Source organism: Ammospiza nelsoni, chromosome 18 (assembly GCF_027579445.1).
Source record: "Ammospiza nelsoni isolate bAmmNel1 chromosome 18, bAmmNel1.pri, whole genome shotgun sequence".
Classification (NCBI taxonomy): Eukaryota; Metazoa; Chordata; class Aves; order Passeriformes; family Passerellidae; genus Ammospiza; species Ammospiza nelsoni.
This window is the reverse complement of record NC_080650.1, coordinates 5,195,496-5,221,745: the sequence shown is the minus strand read 5'-3', so window position 1 is coordinate 5,221,745 and position 26,250 is coordinate 5,195,496. Positions and strand designations below refer to the sequence as shown.

General features: G+C 49.1%; 1 protein-coding gene across 2 annotated transcripts in view; it reads left to right on the top strand.

Moving 5' to 3' along the window:
- Window positions 1-26,250, top strand: part of TTC28 (tetratricopeptide repeat domain 28) — a 107,536-nt gene extending 81,286 nt beyond the window's left edge. For both annotated transcript variants that reach the window (XM_059484983.1, XM_059484984.1), the window contains 15 exons: window positions 173-696; window positions 2,195-2,304; window positions 2,588-2,717; window positions 3,118-3,336; window positions 5,257-5,422; window positions 8,030-8,170; window positions 11,560-11,704; window positions 12,584-12,763; window positions 13,749-14,469; window positions 16,100-16,224; window positions 17,260-17,491; window positions 17,898-17,974; window positions 20,768-20,897; window positions 21,430-21,537; window positions 22,015-26,250. In XM_059484983.1, coding sequence (XP_059340966.1) covers window positions 173-696; window positions 2,195-2,304; window positions 2,588-2,717; window positions 3,118-3,336; window positions 5,257-5,422; window positions 8,030-8,170; window positions 11,560-11,704; window positions 12,584-12,763; window positions 13,749-14,469; window positions 16,100-16,224; window positions 17,260-17,491; window positions 17,898-17,974; window positions 20,768-20,897; window positions 21,430-21,537; window positions 22,015-23,642 — 4,636 coding nt within the window. In that variant the 3' untranslated portion in view covers window positions 23,643-26,250. The remainder of the gene's footprint in view (window positions 1-172; window positions 697-2,194; window positions 2,305-2,587; window positions 2,718-3,117; window positions 3,337-5,256; window positions 5,423-8,029; window positions 8,171-11,559; window positions 11,705-12,583; window positions 12,764-13,748; window positions 14,470-16,099; window positions 16,225-17,259; window positions 17,492-17,897; window positions 17,975-20,767; window positions 20,898-21,429; window positions 21,538-22,014) is intronic.

Below are 26,250 nucleotides of genomic sequence, written 5' to 3'. Positions count from 1 at the left end.
TCTGCTGACAGCTCAAATTGTGAAGTACTCAGAGAGGAGGAGGAGGAGGTTGATTCAAAAGTGCTGGGGATGTCTACTGGGGGAAAGCCCCTGGCCTCCAGGGGAAATGGCAAAACACCTTCTCTCGAGGAAATACCAGCAAAATAAACACTGCTGTTCTCTTCCCTTGTAGGGCCATGGGAAGTTTACAGCAGGCTCTGGTGTGCTTTGAGAAGAGGCTTGTAGTGGCACACGAGCTGGGGGAGGCATTTAACAAAGCCCAGGCTTACGGGGAGCTGGGGAGCCTGCACAGCCAGCTGGGCAACTACGAGCAAGCCATCTCTTGCCTGGAGAGGCAGCTGAACATCGCCCGGGAGATGAAGGACCGAGCCCTGGAGAGCGACGCCGCCTGTGGCCTGGGCGGGGTCTACCAGCAGATGGGCGAGTACGAGACAGCCCTGCAGTACCACCAGCTGGACCTGCAGATCGCCGAGGAGACCAAGAACCCCGCGGGGCAGGGCCGCGCCTACGGCAACCTGGGCCTCACCTACGAGTCCCTGGGCACCTATGAGAGGGCTGTGGTGTATCAGGAGCAGCACCTCAGCATCGCCGCGCAGATGAACGACCTCGTGGCCAAAACCGTGTCCTACAGCAGCCTGGGGAGGACTCATCATGCTTTACAGAACTACTCCCAGGCTGTGATGTACCTGCAGGAAGGTGAGAGGATGAGTTGCACAATAGAGAATGTAGGGTCAGAAGGGTGGAAGGGAGATCTGAAGGCAGGGAGAGGTGAGGTACTGTAAGCGTGGCTCAAAAAGGATGTGTTTGACAGTGGCCTTTGATCTCTTCTGGAAATAAACAGAAGTGCAGAAGCTCTTGCAGACATCCACAGCTACTGCTGAGCATCTGTGAGTAGCTGTCTGTGGAGCTGCTGCAGCCAGTGTGCCATCTCAGTTGGAGCCTTCTTGGTGTCCTCTAGACAAAGCATGATCTATGGCTTCCTCAGGGCATCTTAGGTGCTTCAGAGCATGAATCTAGACTGCACCTAGCAGAGTCTCTTTGTAAAGCTCATTTGTGCCTGAAGGTGTAAACCTTCTGTATAAATGGCATTGCATACCAGGATCTGGCTCTGGGGAAACCACAGAGGATTCTGATGAATCTCTCTGATCCTGAAAGGTCTGTTAGGAGAGATTTATGCCTTGCTCTTCTTACATGTTCACCTAGGAGTGAGACAAAGTGGATGAGTTTCCCTAAAGTCTGAGTTAAAACAAGTGCTGTTGATAGAAAGGTGAGAGAAATTCAGCCTGAGGTGTCCAGGAGCTGTTTGGCACTGCTGAGTGCTGGGTCAGTGCTGGCCTGGGAGCTGTGCTGCTGCAAGGGGGTGCAGCATGCAGGCAGCAGCTGATCAGACTGTGGGCTCTGATGCAGCAGATGAGCAATGTAGCTGGAGTGTATGAAGCTGGAGGCCGAAGGATGTATGACATCAGTTAGTTTGGTTTTCATGAAACTGACCTTGGCAGGATTCCAGTATGCTGTTGGAAGGGGAGAGATGAAGCACAGCTCCTTCTCCTGGTGTGCTGCAGAATTCCTGCATAGCCTGGGAGTGCTAGCTGCTGCTGAGCTGCGTGGTGACAGCCAGGGCCCTGCTCCCCAGGCTGGGGGAAACCCGAGGTACCTCAGAGGAGGTGTCCCTGTTGTCAGCAGGGGCCACCAAGGCAGAGGTTTGGAGTGTGTGGAAGCGGGGACAGCACAGAAAGTGCTGCTGGAAGTGAAGTGAGCTCCAGGCCGTTCAGGCCAGCCCCTGCCCTGTGCTCAGCACATAAACCATGCAGAGCCTGCCAGAGGGCTGGGGAGAGCTGATGGGAAACAAGCCAGGAATGTGGCAAGAGGTGTCTTTTCTGGCAGTGTTTGGCAGCTCAGTGTGATTTTGTTTCTCTGTATGGCTTTTAGGGTTTAAAAATTGAACTTTCTGATAGGGGCTTACTGAGTGTGTCTCAGGGGCTGGTGCCTTAACCTCACTTATGGAGGGCTCAGTCCATGGAATTGTCTGTCACCTCTCATGCTGGTGATGATGTGAGGGCTGGCAGCAGCTGCCCAGCACTGGTACTGCCCCACTTTCTGTCCCAGTGCTGGCAGCTCCACAGCTGTCTCTACCTGCACTGTCTCTACCTGCACAGAAACCCCCTGGCACTCTCTCACTCTGACTTCTTTCCAGGACTGAGGCTGGCAGAGCAGCTGGGTCGCAGAGAAGATGAAGCCAAAATCCGTCACGGCCTCGGCCTCTCCCTGTGGGCGAGCGGGAACCTGGAGGAGTCCCAGCACCAGGTACGCCATGGTCTGCCCCGTGTCCTTCCTGTTCTCTGGGAGGAAAATGTCCAAGGAGGCTGTGAGGCTGAGCTCCCCATCCTGAGGGGGTGGCTGCCGGCCCTGGCAGTGCAGTGTCCATGAGGAGGTGACTGTGGCTGTTTTCCCTGAGGGGGTGGCTGCTGGCCCTGGCAGTGCAGTGTCCATGAGGAGGTGACTGTGGCTGTTTTCCCTGAGGGGGTGGCTGCTCGCCCTGGCAGTGCAGTGTCCATGAGGAGGTGACTGTGGCTGTTTTCCCTCCCAGCTGTACCGCGCCTCCGCGCTGTTTGAGACCATCCGCCACGAGGTGCAGCTGAGCACTGATTACAAGCTGTCCCTCTTCGACCTGCAGACATCCTCCTATCAGGCCCTGCAGCGAGTTCTTGTCAGCCTGGGTAAGAGATGCCTTCAGATGCTGAGGTTGAGCCCCAGGCTCTTGCCAGGAGTTCAGCTGAACCTGTGGGGTGGCAGTTCCTGACGTGTCCTTTGCTCCACAGCTTTCCAACAGCACAGCATTTCTGTTCAGGACAGCAATATGGGTTTCTCTCTTTGGGTTTGGGGCACCTTTGGTTCCTTTTCTTTGCTTCCCCCATTGATTTGCCTTTCTGTGGCTCGTTGTGTTATTGCCTGCAGCAAATATATTCTGTGAGACTGTTCCAGTGCAGAGACTGCTCTTTTGGGAAATAAGTGGCACTGCTTCCCCAGGTTGGGATTGGGATAGCAGCTGTCCCTGTTCCATGAATGTGGCACTTCAGAGCACACTTGTGTCAGGTGTGAGATGGCTTTGTTTTTCAGGTCACCATGATGAGGCACTGGCAGTAGCAGAGAGAGGACGAACGAGGGCTTTTGCTGACCTGCTCGTGGAACGTCAGACTGGGCAGCAGGACTCAGATCCCTACTCTCCTGTGACCCTTGACCAGGTCCTGGAGACTGTGAATGGCCAGAGGGGACTTGTTCTCTACTACTCACTGGCTGCAGGTTATCTGTACAGCTGGCTGCTGGCTCCTGGGGCAGGTGAGCTCCTTCTTGGACACAAGGGCCTGGGAACAGGGAGAATAGGAGAATAGAATTGGGACCAGAGTGAATGTAGGAGGGAATAATTTCCATCTAGTACCTTAAAGCTGAATAGACTAAAAGCTATGGCATAGCCACAGCAGTAATGACTCAGAAGTGCTTATTCAGGACTTTGATGCTCACCTGGAGATGGAAATGTTTAATATTTTCATTTTTCAACTTCCATTCTGTCTATATTTCCCACAGGGCAGAAGAGTAATGAAATTCCAAGTGTGTTGGCTCACTGAGAATCTTCTCTGCTTAAGAATCCCTACTTTAATTATAGTTCTGTGCTTTATTCTTCCAAAAGCTTTTGAGGTTTATTCACTGAAGTGGATTGCAGAAAACAGAAGGGCATCCCCACTTCCTGATATGCCATTGAGCTGCCTGATCCTCACATGAATGTGGAAACACTTATCACAGAGGAGCAAGGAGGATTAATTTGAAGAGGATTGCTTTTTGCAGACAGCTGTTATTCATTATCTAATAAAGTGATGACTGTAAATTTTAACAAGTTCTTTCTGGATATAATTTAATAATTGCAGCCCTTCATCATGACAAAGCTAGGGAGATAAAAAGCACTATTTAGACTGCATGAAAAATGCTTCAGAAAGGGAAGGAAGCACTAACACATGCCTGATTTAGATGGGATGACAGTGGTTGGAAGAAACACTTTTTGGGAGTGTTTTGCAATGTCTGAGTGAAGATGGGATTGTCCTGCTCTGCATCCAGTCACTAATTGGCTCTTCAGGGCTGTAGTTTGCACAATAAAATGTCAGTAATTCTATAGTATCACTATCAGGCTGAGCTTATTAAAATTACATGGATCAAGTGTAGGATTTGCCACTGGGCATCATGATCAATCTCCTCCTTGCCCAGAGTGAGTCTTGGAGAAAAGCAGTGTTTGAGTCCATGGTTTGTGACTGCCTCTTTGAAGGTTCTGTCAGGTGATGGGAAGGGTACAGGCTGTGTGTTTTGCTCAGGAAACTTTGCTGGGAGCCCTTCAGTAGTGACTCTGGTCCAGCCATGGTGACCTGTTCTTGTTCACTGACAGAGGGAGCAGCTGCAGTGGCAGCCCAGGGTCCTCATTGTCCCACTGATGTGGGACCCTCAGAACCTCTTGGCTGTTGCTGTGTTTGCTGCTGTGGCTGCAGGAGGAGTTGCTTTATTCTTTGTTCCTCTGCTCTTCTCTGACTGTGTGTAATAATTGATGCTGCTAAGGCATCCAGAGCAGCCTTTTACTGTTGATCACAGGCTGCAGAATTAATTATCTCAGGAAGAATAGACCAGTCTGAAAGCAGGAAGGTTTTATCTGCAGTAGCAGTGGAATTCTCAGCAAAACAGGAAGTGGCCTTTATCTGGTTTACCCATTGTGAAATGCTATCTTTTAATAATTCACTGTGCTTTAATCCATCTTCTTTCCTTTTATAGAGTGAAATCACTGTGTGTGATGTGAGGAGATTCTGCTGTAGTAACAACACTCTTGTTCAGCCTTGTGTGTTCAGTTAATTTTCTCAGAGGCTATTAATAGGTATTTTTCATGTGCATCAATTGAAATGTGAATTACTCTAGTAGGGGCTTGTATGGAAGATCTGGTTTATAATTTATATGAGTGCTGCAATAGCAAAGGCATTCTGAGCATCTCGTAAAAGCTCTCCTCTGCCTTTGTGCCTTTGAGCCATTATCTGCAAAGTACAAACCCAGATTTTAAAAACAAGGCTGGAAATGCTGGAGAAGTTCAGTGGAGACCTGGCATAGAACACTTTGCCCCAGTTTTGCTGTGAAATGCCAAATGCTTGGGGCTGTGCCATCTTCTTAGACAGCTGCTGGCAGCACTGTTGTAGCCCTGCAGAAATAACTCCTGATTCTGGTGCCTTGCAGGAATTCTGAAATTCCATGAGTATTATCTGGGTGACAGCCTGACAGAAAATGCTGGGGACTTCCATGAAGCCAACAGCGTGGCCCTGCAGACACTGACAAACTCAGCACTGGAGCAGCACATCTCCAGCGTGAGGGAGGCTCTGGGGGTGGATTCCTACTACACCAGGTGAGTTGGGATCAGGGGTTCTGAATTTAAAACATTTTGGGATGAGCTAATTGACTGAGAAGTCTGAGAACTGAGAGTCAGAGAAGGGGCAAATTTTCAGTGCAGCAACAACAGCAACAAAAGCTTTGTTTTTGTAACCGTGATTATTTTCCTTCCAAACAACTCCATGCACATGCAAATAACATCCAAACCTGCAGGGTGTGGTGAATCTGTAGCCTGGATGAGGAGGCAGGTGTCATGTCTGACTGCATATGGACAAATTTCATCTTGCTTACAGTTTCCAGTGTAATTAATTCTCTTTCAACGATTTGCTTTGAAAAACTGCAAATACCATCGAAATTCTAACCACCCCCAATGTGACTTGTGGCTATAGCTGAGTGAATAATTTAGAACCCACATGTTGATTGTTGAGTCTTACCCTGCAGACATGCAGATACACAAGATCCATAACTGAAATCTGCAGTTGGGCCTCATGCAGCAATTTTGCAGATGCAGTTTTTAGTTTCCTTAACTGTTTGTCACCACAGATTCTCCTCCTGGCAAAGGCAGTCCTTCAGTCTTCAGGTTCTGGGATGAGTTTTTAATTTGCTGGGATGTCAGCTTCTTCCTCACCTTGTGGTAGTGGTAGGGGTATGGTTTTGGTTAAGGATTCTGGCTTTAATGCTTGTTTCCAAGATCCTTGGACCAGTGTGGTACAATCATATACAGACGCTCTTTCCCCATGTCAAAATCACATGCAGGGGATCAAGCAAACAAATCTTGGCTGTTCCATGTGGGTGAGCATCACTTTCTACTTTGAAACCTCTTTCCCTCAGCCCTGCTGATTCCACAGCCCCCCAGCAGAAGCTGCCAGCCTCAGTCCCAGCCCCAGGCTCTGCCCAGCAGGGTGTGAATCTGCACAGCACATGTGAAGGAGCTTGACTGCTCAGTCCTGGCTTGCTGGAGGGCTCTGGGGTTCAGGTTGAAGAGTTTGTGTGTCCACACTGCTGTGAGCAGGGTCAGAGGTAGTGCTGAGTCTCCAGAGCATGGCTTCACACTTTCTGGAGGGGAAGGGATGCACAGGATGTTCAGTTCCACACTGCAGCCTTCAGGTTCTGCTAGAAAGGCTTCTTTTCAGCTGGTCTAATTAATCCTCAAAGTAATGCATTCTTGCAAAAAAAAAAGAAGTGTAAGGGATTTTAAAATCTGCTTGAACTTGTGTCAGAACAGACTCCACTCTCTTTAGGGAGAGCATGTGACCTGCTCTCTTGGGTTCATGAACTCAAGATTTTTGCCTCTTTAAGGAGCTGTGAGTGTTACTCCAAACTGTGCCAGGACTCAGAGCTGAGCATGCCTCAACTGGAGGAAAAATGTGCAGAGAGAAGCTGTTGACAACATTTTCTTCTTCCTTTTTCCCCCTTCTGTTGGATTTTTTTTAATCCCCGTCTGTGGTTCAGCTGTCCTCATTTCAGTGTTCATGAAGAGATTGGCTTTTGTCAGGACTTAACAGGTTATAAATCATAATGATCAGGAAATTCACTCACAAGAGATCCATGATCCATACAGCAGCAGAGATGCAGCTCTGGTTGCCTGCACAAGTACAGGTTGTGTGTTCATTTAATTCCTGTGCTCTTTATTGGGAAACATGCCCTTGAGGAGAGGCTTCAAGCTGTCAGGAACCCAAAAAAGAAGCAGAAATGGGATGCAAGGAGGCTTCATCAGGTAGCATCCTAAGTTTATCCTAAATGTACAAATTCCAAGGTTTGTGATGTGCCATTGTTGTGGTTTAGGAATGGTACTCCCCAGTTTGGTTCTCCCACTGAGACTCTCCAAACCCCAATACTGCTTGCTTCCTCCCTCTCTCCCTCCTGGTGGCTGGAGAAGAGAATTGGAGGCACAAAAGGTGAAGATTGTGGGTTGAGATAAGAACAATTTATTGGAAACAGGAATGAGACAAGGAAACAAGCAGTAACAGCAACAATATTAACAAAAAAAGTGTACAAAATAGAGAGAATGATTCACATGCAAAATTCTCACTGAGCCCAACCCAGCCCACCATGAACACCCCAACTGCACTGGGAAAATTCAGATATTAATGTCAGGAGACTGGGAATTCAGAATTGTTGGGCTGTTTCTCTGTATTGCTGCTGCACTTGGTGCATTGATAGAGTAAATCTTTGTGTGCTTTCCCTCTTTGTGTAACAGGAGTGGCAGCACAGCTCCCTCTGCTATGTGAAGGAAGTATGTGGAGCTGTGGAGATTTGGAAAGGATGTGCTCACACGTGTTCTTAGGCAGATAAGGGTTGAGCTGGTGTTTCCTGCAGACTCAGCTTTTCAGTGTTGTGCTGCAGCTTTAGAAATCCCTGCAGTGCACAGAAAGGGTCCTGCACTCCCACCTGTATGTGCCACTCACTAAACATTGAAGAATCCCAGAAGAGGAGGAAATGAGGCTGGGACTGTCTTATATGCCTGACAAAAGGCAAGCCAGGGAAGTTTTGGCATTAGTGTTTTAGTGTTTGGTTGAGCTTCTGTTTGAAAAACATTTTTGCTCAGACTGGCCAAGCATTTATCATCAAGCTGTTGCTCCTTCTTGCATCAGTGACCCTTCATCTCACTGATTCCCCCCAGAGCCTGTGCTAGCAGCGAGACAGAGAGTGAAGCTGGGGATATCATGGACCAGCAGTTTGAGGAGATGAATAACAAGCTGAACTCAATGACTGATCCAACTGGCTTCCTGAGGATGGTCAGCAGGAACAACCTATTGAACAGGTGAGAACGCAGCACTGCTGTGGGGGTCAGCAAGCAGGAGATGTCTCGTGATGAACTTCTCTCCAAACTGCAAGTTTAGGTGCAGCCAGTGCTCGAGGGCAGAGCCAGCAAGGACTGGTCCCTGTTGTAACTGATGACTGTCCAGAGGAAAAGCTGTTCTGAACTTGCTCTTCTCCTGGCCAAGGGCTGATTTTGAGACTCCAAGCAATTGTTTTGTCCCTGCTGTGTGTGACATGCAGAGCCTGGAGCTCTCTCCTGCACACTTGTTACGGAAATACATGTTTCTGTTGTTCTCAAGTGTTGTACCAATTAGGTGGGAATATGCTGCATTTCCAGAGTTACAGGATTGTACTAGCTGCAAATCTCCACTCATTTTCTGCCTCTTAAACCTTGTTCTCAGCCTTTCACATGACTGTGCTGATTAGGGCTTAAGGCAACCATTTGGAAAGAAAATTGAGGACACAATTTTTCCAGTGTGGCTTCGTGATGCAACCCAGGGTTTCTGACTGGATCTGTGCTCGATTGTGGTTTATGAGCACAGGACACCCTAGGCCTTTCTCAGCTGGAAAAGAAAATGTGATCAGCCTGGAGTGTTGTGAGCCACCACTGGAGCTTGTGAACTCTTACAGCATCCCCACAGAACTGGGAGCTGCCTGCTGGCACCAGCAACTGGCCTGGTTTTCTTTTCAGAATCCAGAAGCATTTCTGTTCAAGCTGCTGCACTGATGAAGGACTATGAGTACTTGCTAGTTTGGATCACACAGGCAGATCCCCAGAATTGCTGAGGTGTTTTGCTATTTTATCAGCCTTAGAAAGAGAGGAGATTGTCTTTCTGATTACAGGGGAAAGTAGGATATGGTTCTGTTCCAGGGAATGCTAATCTTCAGGAACACTGCAGTGGCCAACCATGCCACATGTGTCTTTCTGCTTCACAGGAGCCACATACTTTACTTTGAATCCCGACCTAGGAGCTTAGCTCAGGTGTCTTGTCAAGTCAGTAGTTTGCAGCTCTTAGGAGCAGCCCAGGGATGGGGCATCTTGGGTATTTAACTAAAAGCACCCTCAGAAGAGAAGCAGGGGAAGCATTAGAAGCAGTCGTGTCTGTGATGTTCTTGCAATGAGCATTGAGGTGAAAAAACAAGGAGACACTGCTGGATGGGCCTCCCTGTCTGCCCCTCTCCCTCTGCCTGTGCAGGGGGACCTGGGAATGGAGCTAACATTGCCACATCTGTTTGCAGCTGGCTTGCTGAGCCCTGAATTCAGGATAGATGGTTTTATGCAGAGAACAGTGTACTTGTGGATCCTTGAAAGGATCTACAGGGAGCTCAGATCTGGCTGTTTTCTGGAGCTCCCTGCAGCTTTGTATGTGTCAAGGCCCTGATGTGGATTTAGGGCTGCATCTTTGGGAAGAGTCTCTTTGAGGAAGGATTGATGGGTATCCAGCTTCCCAAGGCTGTCAGACCCCTGCAGCACCAGCCTGACTTCCAGCCCTCCCAATGGCCATGGGGAGTATTTAACTTGTTCAAAATCCTAATTAGTGCTAAGGCAGGAGCAGCTCTGTGCTGGTTCTGGGATGAACCCCTCCTTCTCCCTGGGCCCAGCCACTCATCCTCAGCAGGCAGGGCCAGCACCTGTGAGGCTGCTGGGTCACTCTGAGCCTGTTCTCTGAGGCTCTGCTTTGTTCCTGCATCCCCAAGACAAAGGCAGGGAGCAGAGCTCAGCCCTGCCTGTTTGTGCTGTTTCTCTGCTTGCTGCAGGCTGGGCTGCCTGTACAAAGGGTTATAAATCAGCAGCACTGCAGAGTCTGAGCAGAGGCTTCCAAACGAGAGATTTCACTGTTCAGACATCAGGGAATCCTCTGCATTGCAAGAGCAAGGTGCAAATCATCAGTGCACCTTTTGTTGGCTTCTTTGGGAGGAAAGGATGGGCTGGGCAGGGCTCCTGGTCAGCTCCACTTGCCACAAGAGATCTGTCCATCCTCCCCTCTGGATTTGCTCACTCTTTGCGTAGAGTATATACACACACACAGAGGCAGGAGATGTGAGAGATTTATGGTGCTTCCTTGGATTGATTCTCATAAAAAGCAATCTGAGTGGTGAAGAAATAAATCTGGAGCTGCTTGGCTGGGAAACCCAAGATGCAGGAGGGCTTTGCTGATGGGAGTAATGAAGCCTCTATTCCCTGCAGTAAATTAGATTGTAACAATGGCTGAATATGGGCTGTGGGGCTGGCAAGTGCTGCCTGATGGCAACAAGCCACTCAGGGAGGATCAGGGCACAAGGTCCTGGAGACCTCTGGATATCCCTGCACAGATATTTTTCCTGATATGATGTTAAAATCTGTGCTTCATAAAGCTGAACTCTGCAGTCAGGTGCTGCAGTGAAGTGGGGCAGATGGGTATGAGGGGTGCAAACAGCACCAAGCCTGTGCTGATCCCCTGTTGCACAAATGCCCCAGATGAGTTTCCAGCGGCTCTAGGCAGCAGCAGGAGCAGCATATTCATACTGTCACTGGAATCTCTGGCTTGGAGAGCATGGGCAGTCAGACACCAGGCTTTTGTTGGCATTCTGAGGTTATTCCTTGTGGGTGGTAAGAGCATTTTTCTCTTCAGAGAACTGTAGGTTTTGGCATGATGTGAGCCAGGTCAGGAGGCTGGTTGCAGCAGCTGAGGAGAGAAAGAGAGAGAAAAATGCAATTTCTGAGTCTGTGTGTTGGTATGTATCAGAAATGGCTGGGGTATGTTCCAGGCCTCCCTACCTTTCCTTTGAGGTTCACCTGCTAAAATGTTTTGGAAAGTTACCCTTTTCATGTAAAATGGTCCCAAGCCAAGGATAACAATTCTGGGGAGCACAGCTGCTGGACTAGTGAGCCCAGAATGGGGCAACTTCATTTCCAGCAGGGCACTTGTGGCTGCTGATGCCAGGAGATGACGTGCAGGGCTCTGTGGGACTATCAGAAATGGGCACCTGGTGTTGCTCAGCAATGGCAGAAGTGCAGAATTTTGATGTCCCCTGGTTTGCCTGCTGTCACATTTCCTCTGGCATCACCAGGTCAGTTTGTGCAGATCCTCCTGTGGCTGTGGTCAGTTGTCAGTGGGTCTCATGCCTGCCTGCACACAGCTGCTGCCCATAGGTGTGCAGGAGCAGCTGGGAGCAGCACTTGAGGCACTGGAGCGTGGAGAGAAACTCCACACAATGTCATGTGCTGTCTGCAGCTGATTCATCCTGCCATTAGTGTCACTGCTCACTGAGGTGTGAAGCTGAATGGGAGATTCAAGTCCTCCATGAAGCATCTTAGAGAGCAGAGTGCCCTGGGTGACAAGGTCACTGTCAGAAGTCAGGGCAGCTCAGATTCCTGCAGCTAACCTCTCCCTTGGCTTTTGCCCACAGGAGCTGTCAGAGCATGACCAGCCTGTTCAGCAGTACCATGTCTCCTGTTAAGGATGGAACATCATCACTTCCCAGGAGGCAGACTTCTTTCACCAAGCCCCCTCTCCGTGCTCTCTACGACTTACTGATAGGACCCATGGAAGGAGTAAGGCTTTGCACAGGCACCAAAACCCTCTCAGTGTGGGAAAGCAAAAACAGACAGCTTGGGGCTGGTTTCTGAAGGGTGGTATTTTCACAGAGCAGTCTTGGGTGGAAGGGGTCTTAGTGACCACCTAGAGACAGGGATCTACTCCTGCCTTTTTTTGGTTTTGTGGGCTGCCAGTGTTTAAGCTGGAGCAAATTGCAGTGCTTTGAAATGACTCTTTCCTGGAGTGAAAACTAATTGTTTTTATGATACACTAGATGAATAAATTTCCACAGTTACATGGGAGCAAGAGCAGTTGCCACATTTTATGCCCTGCTGCATGTTCCCTATTGACTGATGTCTCTGCTTCACTTCCATCCATGAGATGCTTCCTGGTTAGATCTTCTGGTGACTCTGGGTTGTTGATGATGTCAAGTGTCGGGAAGTGCAGGCCATGGACACAATCTGTCTGTAGATGGTTGGCTCTTCAGGGGAAATGGCTTTTTAGAAATTCAATATCAGAAAGAATATTCTCTGACAAAGGAAAGATGATGACAATACTGACAAGGCATATGTGGTTGGGGTTAGCCAAGATTTCAGGCTGGAGCAGAAGGGGCTGCAGTACCAGGGTGAGGCTGGGCCCGACGTGAACTGAGGCCAGGGTGATGACCCAGAGCAGACAGGTCAGTGCCCTCAGTGCTCCCTTGTCCCCATGGAGCTGGCTGGGCACAGGTGAGCAGCAGCCCAGCTGCACAGGACGTGCCCATGTGTCACACAGAGCGTGGTTCTGGTGTGGGTGTTTCCAAACAGGGTCAGAGCAGAGCCTGGTGCTTGTGAAATGCAGGTAGGGACACAGGTGCAGTGAAAGGGCCAAACTAATTCTCTGCTGTTTCTTTTCAGGGTTTGATGCATTCCAGTGGGCCTGTGGGCCGCCACCGCCAGCTGGTCCTGGTTCTGGAGGGAGAGCTGTACCTCATTCCCTTTGCTCTGCTGAAGGGCAGCTCCTCCAACGAGTACCTCTACGAGCGCTTCAGCCTCATTGCAGTGCCCTCCATCCAGTCACTGAACCCCAGCTCCAAGGTCTGGCACTGCTTATGAAACCTCTCCTGGGGGTGCAGGTCCTGGGACATGCTCAGAATGCAGCAGCTCTGTCCTGCTGTGCCAGACACAGCAACAGAAACCACAACCAGGCCACCCTGGCTCTGAGGAGCACCCTGAGCACCACAGCTCTGAAGTAGGTCCTGATGTAGTTCCTGTAGCACTCAATCACCCCAGGCATGCCAGGAAGGACAAGGGGATTGGATCATTTGGAGATCCTTCTCTAAAGGATTGCATGTGCTGGGTGTGGAACTACATGGCAGACTTCAGAGATGTAGGTGTCTGAGATCTGTGCTGAGCTTCCTTGCCCAGCTGACTGTCCTGTCACATTGTTGGTATGTTCACCTCCATTTTAGCATCCTGGTGTCTCAGGGCACCAAAGCTATGAGGGAAAGCAAATCCCACAGGTGAATCCTGCAGAAGTATCTTCATGCTGAGGTTTGGAGCACCATTTCTAATGCCCAGCTCTCTGAGAGAATGCACCAAATCACATTTGCTCTTGCTGGGCAGTGTTTTGTGACACATCTTGGTTTGCTCTGGGTTAAGCACAGTCAGTGGAACAGCAGAAGGGTCTGAATCTTGTCATCATTACTGCTGTTCCATTCAGCAGCACCTGCTGCTGGCAGTGCTGACACTGATCTTAGAAATACAGGTATGAGGAACCACTTAGTGAGTGATTGCAGGTGCTGTTCCTGGAATGTGAGAACCTGGAATCTTCTTTATGTTTTTAGCTCTGCTGCAGCCCTCAAAGGGACCTGGGCTGTATCTGTGATCTGGGGATACAAGTCTTGACCAGACTCAAACAGAGGTGTTCCTTGGAATAGTTAAACAGAAGAAACTAAAGAAATGCACTTTTCCTGTAATTATGACAACCAGACTTATGTTTAGAGCCAAAGGGACAGGATATTTTATTTCCAGCACCATAAAAACCAGGTCTTTGAACTCCATTTTCTCTTTCTTTGTCTAGTCCCATGTGAGGAAGAATACTCCTGCTTACTCCAGTTCTACCTCAATGGCAGCTGTGATAGGAAATCCCAAGCTCCCTTCAGCAGTTATGGACAGGTGGCTCTGGGGACCTATGCCCTCTGCAGAAGAGGAAGCCTATATGGTGTCTGAGTTACTTGGCTGCCAGCCCTTAGTTGGCAGCTCATCAACAAAAGAGAGAGTCATGAGTGCCCTGACTCAGGCAGAATGTGTCCATTTTGCAACCCATGTCTCCTGGAAACTGGCTGCCTTGGTCCTGACACCCAACACTGACAGCAACCCAGCCAGCAGCAAGAGCTCCTTTGGGAACCCCTACACAATCCCAGAGTCTCTCAGGATGCAGGATGATGCCAGTGATGTGGAGAGCATCTCAGACTGCCCTCCTCTCCAGGAGTTCCTGCTTACAGCGGCTGACGTGCTGGATCTGCGTCTTCCTGTCAAGCTGGTGGTTCTTGGCTCTTACCAAGAGTCCAACAGCAAAGTCACTTCTGATGGAGTCATTGGCTTGACAAGAGCATTCCTGGCTGCTGGGGCTCAGTGTGTCCTTGTGTCCCTCTGGCCCATTCCTGTGGCTGCTTCCAAAATGTTTGTGCACGCCTTCTACTCCTCTCTCTTGAACGGGATGAAAGCCAGCGCAGCCCTGGGAGAAGCAATGAAAACTGTGCAGAGCAGCAAGCAGTTCTCCCACCCAGCCAACTGGGCAGGTAGGAAGTCTTCTTCTGAACAAATCAGATGGGTTTCTAACTAGGGAGCTGCCAAACTGTGTGAGCTAAGCAAGGAGCAGTGCTGGTAATTGGGAGCAGTGTGTGCCTTGTGCTTTCCCGGAATTCAGCCCCTGTGTCTCAGACTCTGATTCAGCTGAGTGTGGCTGAATGTCAGTGTCACAGGTCTCACCAGCATTTCACTGGGCACAGTAGGTGGGTCTGGATTGGGTATAATTGGAAGCAGTTGTGAGGTGAAGTGTATTTCATGACTGGAAAGAAATAAAGTGCAGTACAACAATTCCTCTGTGTTTGAAATCTCCAGGCTCACGCTTCCTGTGTCCGTGGGATGGAGTCAGCTGGAGCACACAGAGAAACTTTTTAATGGAAAATTTAGTGACACTTCCACAGGAGGCAGGAGAATAGCTGTGATTTTTGTGACATAAACCTTGTAGGGCTTATTCCTTTGGTCATTTTAGGAGAAAGGTTTCCCTTGCTTCCATTGGGAATGTCTCAGCAGTGTCAGCTCCTTGTGCAGTGCTGGTTCTTGCTCCTTCTCAATTAGATCTGTACTTTGAGATATGGAATGACAAAGTCTTGGAGTTCAGCAGTGCTGTGACAGGAATATGTAGAGATAACCTAATTTTTCTTCCTGGCATGAGGCCTGATTTTTGAAAGCTGCAGGCATTCCCCAAATTGATTTTTGCACAGGCAGCAGAAGCATGTTATTTAGCTCAGGAAACTGTGGTGAATATGGCTCTGGTGTGAACTGCATATGGCTGGAGGAGTGGGAACTTGTTAAAATGAGTCAGGCTGACAGTGATTTCAGGCATGTTGTCCAGCATCAGGATGTGGTTCAGGTAGTACCAGCTGTGAGTTCAGGTTACAGTCCACAGTTCAGTTGGGATTTTATTTTCCTTCCAAGATTTTTCTGTCTCAAAAGAAAAGAGCATTAAAAAGCCCCAAAAGTGGCCACTTCCAAGGCAGAAAAGAAAGTGTGGACATGGTGCTTGGCATTGCCAGCAAGCAGGGGCTTTCAGCTGCTCAGGCTGGCTGAGCACTGCCCCTTCCATGGCACTGTGCAAGTCCATCCCACATAGTCCCTGACTTCCACCACTGACCCTTGGCACTGAGTCTTGGACAGAGCAGCAGAGCCAGGAGCAGCTGCATCCTCCTGCATGAATGAGAAGGGAAATGCAGAGCTCCTTGTGCTGGCATCTGGGGAGCCTGGCATTGAATGGGGCATGAGCCAGGACAGGTTTCTGACCAGGACAGCAAAAACTTTCCATGTTCACAGTTCTGTTTTACAGCCACTGTTGGCATGTGTTGATTTCTGTGGCTGCAGAGGAGACCTGGACAATTTTAGCTGCAATCCAGTGGTTTTCTGCTTCCTTGAACAGGAAGATACTATTGATTTAATAGCAGGGGACATCAAGAAGTATCTAGAAACTTTCTGGAAGTTCAGTCTGCTTGACTGGGCAGGGAGTGGGCAGCAGCTCTGGGAAAAGAATGTCCCTGTGCAGGGTACAGTGAACCATCATTCACTGGTCTGAGGGCAGAGGACATCTGTGTGTGGTTTGAACATTTTCCATAACAACAGGAGGTTGACTGTCTCTCACTCTGAATCCTGCAGGCTTCATGCTTATTGGGAGTGATATGAAGCTGAACAGCCCTTCCTCACTGGTAGGACAGGCCCTGACTGAGATCCTGCAGCACCCTGACAGGGCCCGGGATGCTCTGCGAGTTCTCCTTCATCTGGTAAGGGAAGGGAAGGGAAGATCTGTCACAGCCACGAGTGGCACCATGGCCCACCCAGTCCTGAGACACCCTCACCTGAGGGCAGGAGTGGAACCATGAGTGGAACAGCCACTCCCTGATGTGCAGCCACTCCCACTTGAAAAAAAATATATATACACCTTCATCCCCCCCCTCCCCTGCCATGATGTATCCTCTTGCAAAACTCTGGGTCAGTGTGGAAAGGCTTGGACACCTAAGGAAGTGTTCAGTGCAAAAAGAAGCAAAGTAAGCAAAATCTTAGATTGTATTGTGACAGAATCCTCCCCAGACCCATCTGGTTTGCATTAGCTGTTGAATTGGGTTTCTGCTTAAGGGGTAAGCATTGGGATTAATTGTTTATACAGGGAAATAGCTCTGAACATGGCAGTCATGGAAACACAGAGCACAGTCACTGCTGTCTCAGTGTGTTTGGAAGATAAGAGGCCCTTCTGTCCCCATCTGTGCCACCAGTCTGTCCTGGGGAACAGTGGGACTGGAGCCAACTGCCAGGTGGCTGCAGTGATCACTCATGACTTCTAACACTTTTCTTCCCAATGCATCGTCTGTGGTCTCACAGGAGTGTGAAGTATCCACAGAATGATGGAAACCTGTGAATATTGCTGATCTTCCCAGTTGCTGGGGTTTGTGGACACTCATCTCTCTTTCCTGTTTGCTGTGTGGCTGCAGGCTCTTTGTCTGGTAATAAGCAGCCTGGAACCCCAAGGTGAATCATCTTTAGGGAGAAATGCAGCTGCCAGGCTTACAGGAAACCATCCCAAACAAACTGCTACTTCATTTCTTGTGGCATTATTGTTCCCAGCATCCCAGAGAACATTGACACTCATCACTGTGATGTTGCAGCTGTGAAAGCTCAGTTCCTGGAGCTTTTCTTTCCAAGGCACTAATGTCCTCTTGTGTGAGACAGGCCAGGATCAATCTTGGATTTGCTGCTGTTGCAGTAGAAAGAAGCAGTCAGTAGCAGCATCTTGTACAATAAGGTGTTTTATTTCCCCACAGGTGGAGAAATCATTGCAGCGGATCCAGAACGGGCAGCACAACTCCATGTACACCTCCCAGCAGAGTGTGGAGAATAAAGTTGGTGGCATTCCAGGCTGGCAGGCACTCCTCACAGCAGTGGGATTTCGGCTGGACCCTCCAGCCAGCGGCCTCCCAGCAGCAGTGTTCTTCCCAACCTCAGACCCTGGGGACAGGCTGCAGCAGTGCAGCACCACCATCCAGTCCCTGCTAGGTGAGAGGAGCAGCTGTGGGCCCTGGCCAGGCAGGCATCAGCCTTTCACACCTTTCTGTGGTGTCAGCATGTGAAAAAGGGATGTTTTACATCAGTGAAATCAATGTATTGGGCTGGGAAGCAGTTCTAAAAGTAAATGTTAACTGAAAATTTTGCCACAGATGAGAATCATTGGCTGCTGGGTTGAGTAAGTGTGATGTGACTGTTCCTCTCTCTCAGCTCTCAGACAGGAAATCTGTCATCAGATGCAAGCCCTTTGCTTTCTGGAAATTGCTGCTGCTTCCAGAGCTGTCCAGTGATGTGGGGGAGAGGTTTTAGCAATTAGCCAAGTGTGTGTTCTGTTGAGGCTTGTTGCATTTCTTGCAGTCAAGAAACAGATACAGATGTTTCTGCTGATGTTTTTCAGGTTTGCCTAACCCTGCACTTCAGGCACTTTGTAAACTTATCACAGCTTCAGAAACAGGAGAGCAGCTTATCAACAGGGTGAGTTGGGAGGTTTTCCTCCAGTACCAGGTTCCAAATGGCTCTTCCCAGGTCAGTAAATTCAGAAATATGCAGAAAGGTTGATGCCCTGGTGTATCAACCCAGAGCTTGCTCGGAGACTTGAGGGTTGAAATTCTAAACTTGCCTGTGTGTGTGAATGAAAGTGTGTCCAGAAGGAAAATATGCAGGTGGGTTACTGGGCTGCAAGGCCCTGGGACTCCTTGTTCAGTGACAAGTGAAGGCATGATCCCTCCAGCAGTGTCACCCCTAACTGCTGTTTGGCCATCCTGCCTGGGCCCACGTTGGCTGCTCATTGCCCACTCAATTTACTGAAGTCCCAAGGTTTGGTTGACTTTGGACAATGCAAGGTCTGTCAGAAAACCCCCTGAGCCTGTGCTGCTCCTGTGTGTGCTCACAGCTCCAGGGAAGGGATTTCTGGTCTTTAGGAGAAGGGCAGTGCTACCTGTGGTGATGGGACTTCTCCCTGCTCCCCTCAGCCTCCTTCACACTCTCCCCTCTCCTGTCTCTGGAGCATGCCTAGCCTGACCTGACCTTTCTCTGTGCCACCATGGCTGCTTCCCATTCCATGGTTCTGACTGTCCTGAGTGCTCCTCTAGTGAGGTTTCTCTTCATCATTTGCCTGCTGTAGTACATGGACACACTCACACAGGGAATGGCCTATATCTCACTGTCTTTCCCTTTTCCCCATGCAGAAACATTCCAGGCAATGCTATGATGGGGAGCTGGGATTGGTTCTGTGTGGTGTCAGGCTGCCCTTGCTTTGGTAACATGAAGTGTGCAGAGAAGAGCCCCAATGTTAGCTACTGAGCAGCTCTGGCAGCCCACTAGGATGAGTCTGCTCCAAGGAAAGGGTTCCTGATAGGATCCTTTAGTATCTGCAGCAGTCTGAGATGTTTCCAATGTCCCTGGTGGTGTTTTGCCTCTTGCCTTGGCTCTCCTCAGTGCCTGAGATGTGTGGTTAACTTCAGGGTTATTTCCCTCATGGCCACCCAAGGGAGGCCAGGTCCAAGGGGTGTGAAGAGGACAGGACAACATTCCCATGGCTCAAAAGGCCTTAGAGTGCTAATGAGGTGTCTTCATGATTGCTGCCCTGCCTCAGATAATTCAATTACCCAGGGTAATTACCAAACAAAAGACACACTCACCCTTTCCTTGCTGCCCCACAGAGTAAATACTGGCAGGGATATTGCAAGTTTTCTTCCATAGCCCAGACCCCTGGCAGAGAACTCCCTTTTGCACCAGTCTATGCTGTTACATGTTGGTTTTCAGCAGCTCTCTCCTCCATTATGGTTATTGTTATTTTCCTCTCCTGCCTCTTGGCAGTTCATGGTGAGCAGCTAGGGCTCTGCAGTCCCAGAGGAAAGCAGACTTTGTTCCAGACAGAAGCAGGAGGTCAGAAATGTCAGTCCCTGGGTGCTGCTGGTTGGTTTTCCTGAGTGGGTGATCAGCATCACAGGGGAGTGAGTGCTCTTGGCATTAGTGAAGCAGCCTGAGCAGCTGCACTGGATAGAAAATGCTTATTTTGAGTGCAAAAGAGAAGGCAGGAGCCACAAAAGAGAGAACTTCAGACTACTGCATGTGCAAGGAAAAGTCAGTGATTTCTGCCTGCACTGAGCGCCAGTTCTGTGTCCCAGAGGAAACAAGAGAAGGGCTGGTTTATGTTCAGCCTCCTGCCAGAGTGTGGGCTGGCCTGAGTGTCTGCCTGCTGAGTGTCTGAGCTGTCATGAGCTGGGCACTCCCAGATTCCACTGCCTGTTCCCATGCTGTTGGATTGCCAGCTCAGGCCATTCCCATTGCTCCTTTCTTTCCCTGGACAGAGCATTTTGCACTCAGGGTGCTGGCCTGGCCATGGATGTGTCCCTGCAGGGTTCCTCAGCACAGGCACTTTGTAGCACAGAGTAACCCATGTTCTTTTCTCCTCTTTTCCTTTCTTGTTGCCTGCTGCCCGAAGGCTGTTAGAAATGTGGTGGGAATGGTGAGTATGATGTGCAGGGGGGGACACTGAGGTGCAGGGTGCAGTGCTGGGGTCACTGCACACCCTGCCCTGTGCTGCACCCTGTCTGCACCCACTCTCAGGCCTGGGATTTGCTCCACACAGCTACTGTGGAAAAAGGCCTGTGTAAGCTTTTGTGGGTTCTGAGAGATGGGTGGTCCTGAGGTTAGCTGCTCCCTGATTAATGGCTTTCCATCCTTGCTGCCCTGGCTGTGTTGGTGAATTACACAGGATCCTGGCATCTTAACTTGTGTCAGATCTTCATAAACACATTTTCTCTCTAGCTTGCTACTCCTGTCCCTTGGGCACAGTTGAGAAACTTCTTTCCTGGAGGCCATGGAGATGTTAGGAAAGTCTTCCATGGCTTCATAGGACTTGTTCTGCCCAGTTAATGAGTTTCTTAGGATTTGCATAAGGAGTATGGCTCAGTCGTGGAATGGGCTTTAGTAAATTTCTGTGAGCATCCCCAGAGTATCTCTTTCCTTTTCTTTCCCTTCACAGATGTTCCTGCTGTGCTTCCTTCTTGCTCAGTTTCCACTGGCCACCCCCCAGCCCTCACCCCTGGTCTGTCCCTGCCTTTGCTGCTGTTCCAGGCTGTCTGATGTTGCTGTCCCTGAACTGTCCTTCTTCCCAGACCTTCCCATCTCACTGCTCTGTTCAGGAGCTGAACTGGGTGTCCAGGGAAAGGGTGTGCAGAGGGCATTGCTTTATCAGTGGCTGTAGGAGAAGCAGTGATGTGACTTGTCAGGAATGGCTAATGTCTGTATTGCTGTCTTCAGCTGCATCAAGTCCTGGTTCAACTTCAAGCAGGAGAAAAGGAGCAAGATTTCCCCTCTGCACCAATCCAGGTCTCCATCAGTGTCCAGCTCTGGAGGCTGCCTGGCTGTCATGAGTTTCTGGCAGCTCTAGGTAGGAAAACACTTTGTTCTGTTGTCTCTCTAAACCCATTGCAGGTGTCTCATGTGGTGGTTTGAAACACTGATAAGACTCACAGCTTCACATTTGTCTGCCCCCTGCAGCCCAGCCTGCATTTGCCAAATTCCAAAGTCTGTGCTATTCAGCTCTATTTCTGTGAGAAACCCTGGAATTAATAATAAATTGTTTGGCATGTAGGACATTGTCCCCTGAGATGTGTTTGGTATATAATTTCCTGACAACTCCAAGTAATTTGCAGCTACAGAAGTGTTGACAGGAGTGATTTGTTAATGAGTGTGTGTGATTCCAGTCCAGCACCATAAAGCTCCCAACACCTGGAGAAGGTGTGCTAAACAATAAAAAATAACAAACAACAAACTGCACATGAGAGGTGAAGTCATCCTTCTAAGGGTGCTGCAGGCTGTCATACCTCTCTGTTCTGTCTGTGTTATAAATGACATTACTTTTATTTGAGACAGAGAGTCTTTCTGTGAGCTGTAATTTTCTGTTCCATGTCCCACTACAGGTTTTGACCTTTGTGAAGTTGGCCAAGAGGAGGTCATTCTGAAAACTGGGAAACAAGCTACCAGGAGGACCATGCACTTTGCTCTACAATCCTTGCTGGCACTTTTTGGTAAGGCTGCTCAGTGTGTTTTTGCTCTTGTGCTCAAATCTGATGATTTGATCAGAATGGCTTCTGCTGAAATCTCCCACTTGCATCATTGCAGAGGTCACACACATGTCACACAGACCAGATTTGATACACAGACTGGAGTAAATGTTATTTTTGTATGGGAAAGACTTGTCTGAGTAGAAACTGGAGATAGAGTCCAGCAACTGCAGGACAAATAATCCATTCTTTGTGTTGAGAAATAAAATGATAATGAACTGACAGCTTCCATCTAGGATACTTGGACAAAGCTTCTTGCCTGGGCTGTGCACTTCTTTTTCCTTACCTAAGTATTAGTTGGTTGTTCTGAGGTAGCACAGAGCTTGAGGGCATGTTTTGTAGCATTTTCTCTTAATTCTGCTGGAATGCTACCTGGTTTTATTTGATTTTCTGGAGTATCTAGGGGCATGTTTGTACATACTGTTGTCTTTTCTTTTTCAGATTCTACAGAGCTGCCCAAGCGCCTTAGCCTGGACAGTTCCTCATCACTGGAGTCATTGGCTTCTGCTCAGTCTGTTTCCAACCCTGTACCCCAGTATCAAAACCCTCCATTCTCTCCCACCTGTCCAGAAAGCCTTGCCTCAGATGCCATTTCTGTGTACAGCCTGAGCTCCATTGCTTCTTCCATGAGCTTTGTTTCCAAGCCAGAGAATGTGCTGGATGGGGCAGGACACAGAGGGAGGCAGGATTATGAGAGGCCCAAGAATATCTATCCACACAGGTCTGCAGCCCAGAGCCAGCTGTCACCACAAGCCTCTGCAGCCAGCAAAGATGAGGAAGAGTATGAAGGTTTCTCTATAATCAGCAATGAGCCTTTGGCCAGTTACCAAGAAAACATAAAACCAAGATTTTCCCCTGATCACAAACAGCCCAAAACTAGTCAGAACGGAGGCATTAAAGCATCCATCAACTCCAAAGGGAGCATAAGTACTCCAAATTCTCCTGTCAAAATGACTCTCATCCCCAGCCCAAATTCACCTTTCCAAAAAGTTGGGAAACTTGCAAGCTCTGATACTGGGGAATCTGACCAGTCTAGCACTGAGACTGACAGCACCGTCAAATCCCAGGAGGACAGCAATCCAAAGCTTGATCCACAAGAGTTGGCCCAAAAAATTCTGGAGGAAACTCAGAGTCACCTCATTGCTGTTGAACGCCTTCAGAGGAGCAGCAGCAGCCAGATCAGCAAGAGCAGCAGCTCTGAGGATGGAGCTCCCAGCCCCGGTGGCGTGTCCGCCTTCCGCTCCTCGGAGACCAGCGCCTTCAGCCGCCCGCTCAGCTCCAGCCACAGGAACCAGGCTTCTTCACCTCTTGCCATCAAACCAAAGCCTCCAACGAGGAGTTCATCCCTTCAGAAGGTGAGCTCTGGCTACAACAGCCCCACCACGTCGGAGATGTCAAACAGAGAAGGCACAGGTCAGTACAGTGGGCAGCCGTCTCCGGGTTGTGACTCACATGGGTCCTTGAGTGAGCAGCCTCCCTTTAAACTCAAGTACCCCAGCTCTCCTTACAGTGCTCACATTTCTAAATCACCCAGAAATATCTCTCCAAGCTCAGGGCATCAGTCTCCTGGTGGCAGCACTCCATCTCCTGCTCTTTCCTATTCCTCAGCTGGTTCTGCTCGCTCCAGCCCAGCTGATGCCCCAGACATTGACAAATTAAAATTGGCTGCCATCGATGAAAAAGTGCAAGCAATTCACAACTTAAAGATGTTCTGGCAAAGCACTCCCCACCACTCCACTGGTCCAATAAAGATTCTCCGAGGAGCTCCCGGAACAATGACTTCTAAGAAAGATGTCCTCAGCTTGCTCAATTTATCACCACGGCACAGCAAAGAAGAAAGTGCAGAGAAGCTGGAACTGAAGGACCTGTCCATTGGGCAACACCTTGCTGCTTCACCACAGAAGATCCCTCCAAATGGACACAGATGCCCTGAAACCACAAATTCCATGACATCAGCTCATTCCTCACCTGGCAACACTCTGGGAGCTGTGCGTCCCCTGAGGCTGCCAGCTGGGAACGGGTATAAATTTTTGTCACCAGGAAGATTTTTCCCTTCCTCCAAATGTTGAAATGTCCTGAGTACCAGCTGATGACTTACAGTCTTGTTGAAGTATTTGCTTCTGCCCACTTGCCTTTACCAAAACAGAACCAGTAGCTGAGCAGCCGTGGCCATGCCCTCAGCTGGCAGTGCCCAGGGATGGGACAGGCTGGCCTGCTGTCACTGTGGGGGCACACGGCCTCACACACGTGGGGGTTTTGTTTCCCTTATCAAGACCTTGGCCAGACTCACCTGATAACAGGTTCTCTGTAGTATTCAGTATTTGCAGCAGCAGGTGCAAAGCATCTGCTTGTCTGTTCATTAAACACTGGCTTTTAAGCCACCTCCTTGTATTTCTTAACCAGAAGTTTTACAGCTGGCTTTTTGTACAGAAATTATCAGGGGTTGGAGAGGAAAGGGAGAGGAGGCAGAACATTCCTGTGTACCACAAAGAACATGGGTACAAGTCTCTGCCTGGAGAAAGATGAGCCATTTACTCGACTCCTTGCAAAGGCTGACAGAGGAGAAGACCACATGCCTCTAGATACCTCTGCCAGGTTGGCCAAACCAGAAACTGCTCTCAGTAAAACTCCATAGCAGCAGAATCTGGCAGTTCTGATGCATCATTTAGAGACTGGTGAAACAAAGACAAGAGGAGAGAGGTGCTCCATTCTAAAATCTGCATCTCAGGTAACTTTTGGAGGGAAAGCCCTCAGATGAGACTTTGCTGGTTGGTCTGCTCAAAGGAAATGTTTGGGGCTTAAACCAGGTGAGCCTGTGTGTGAGGTAACGAGTGTGTCAGAGAGACAAGTTCTGGTTTTATTGAGTGCTCTGGTCTCTCTGGCACACCACATTGTGAAAGTGAACTTTTTATCCTGGCAAGTTTTGGGCAGTACTTACATCTCTGTCTGCTCAGTGAGCACAGAAAAGAATAGCAGATGCTGCAGCTCAGAATATTATTTTGCAGTTAGATAGCAGGCAAGAATGTGACATCAGTGTGTGTGATTCAGACATCACCATGCCAAAAAAATCCCTCCTTGATCCTGCTAAATCATTGCCAGGGCTCAGCACAGGCAGGTCTGGGAGCCTTTTCCCTGCTGTGGGGGCAGGTTTCCTTTGGAGCAGGTGTGGAAAGAAGTTTCATTTGGATCAGGTGTGGAAAGAAGTTTCATTTGGATCAGGTGTGCCAGTGTTGGTGCAGCTGGAGGCAGAAGGCGAGGCAGCAGGCGGAGGGGCTGGATGCAGAACCTGAGTGCCCTCTGACATGTGGAGGAAAAGGGACCAAGAGCCCCCCCAGGGCGACACAAACAGTCAGCTTCCCTAGGCTAGGTGGGGTTTAGGAGCTGGGGCAGGCTGGAGATGGTTTCTAGGTGGCTGTGGGATGCAGTGCTGTGATCAGGATCCCAGTGATGGTTTGCATGCACTGAAGCCGTGGGGTGCAGCAGCACTGACCCCACCATGTGAGCTCAGATCCACACAAGGTATTCCCAGGCTGAGAAGTCAGAGCACTGTTTCACCAAGGGTTTGGTGTCTGTTCTGCACTCCCAGAACTGGCTGAGTGACTGAAGGCTAATCACTTCACCTCTCCGTGCCTCGTCTTCCCTTTCTATCTAAATGGGGATAGTAAATACTTACCTAGCTACCTCACAGAGGTGTTGTGAGGCTGAATTCATTAGGCCCTGAGTTTTAGCTGGATCTGAAGTCAACTTCCAGTCTTGCAGCTGGATGGAGAGTGCAGGCAGCTCTGTGGACGTACCAGAGTACGTTGCTGATGCAGAGAATTGTACTTAGCATGGCTGGATGCTCTTGTTGTAAATGTGGATCTGATAATTTGTGATTTTCTAAGGGATCTTAGAGGAAAAGCATGATAGCAGGGCAGAGAATTCAGTTCTGATATGGAAACATGAGAATGCTTAGGCTCAGCTTACTCACAGGCATAATCAGATGCATGCTGTGAGAATATTCTGGAGTCTGCTGGTTTCAGGAGAATTGTTTTCCTTTTCATTGTGGCAAGAAATGAACACAAGCACTAAAGGCAAAGGATACTGGGCTGGGTTGTTACAGCCAGCTAACAAGGGAGGGGAGATCACCAAAGTTTTCAGTGCAGAGAGAAGGAGTAGTTACCTACTCATACACAATGTAGCAGAACAGTTGAGTCAATCTGTTCAACTCTATGGTGCAAGTTATTTGTCTGTATATGACATCTTCCTGTGATGGATTGGTGCTAAACATCACTTTCGTGTCATTTGGCAGGAGAAATTAGAATAGTGGGCCAAAATGAGTCAGCACAGCGTCTGCCCCTTGTGGAGACAGAGATGCTGTTGATCATGCCACTTGCTGTGGTCACAGGACTGCTGAGAGACTTCATGTGACCTGCTCTGTTTCTAACCAGCATAAACTTTTTGAAACGACATCCCAGGAACACCCAGGATGGAAGTGGGCAGCTTTTTGTCTATAGCAACAGCAAATACTCCCTGTAGTGCTGCATAACACGCCAGAAATAAGCCTCTTTGTTGTAGTTTACTTCCATAACTAAAGGATCTTTTAACCTGTAGAAATTCTATGCTGCCATTTTGTTACAACCCATTTCTGTGCTCCAGCAGGTTTCATGCTGGCTTAAAGCTTTCAGACAGAGCTAA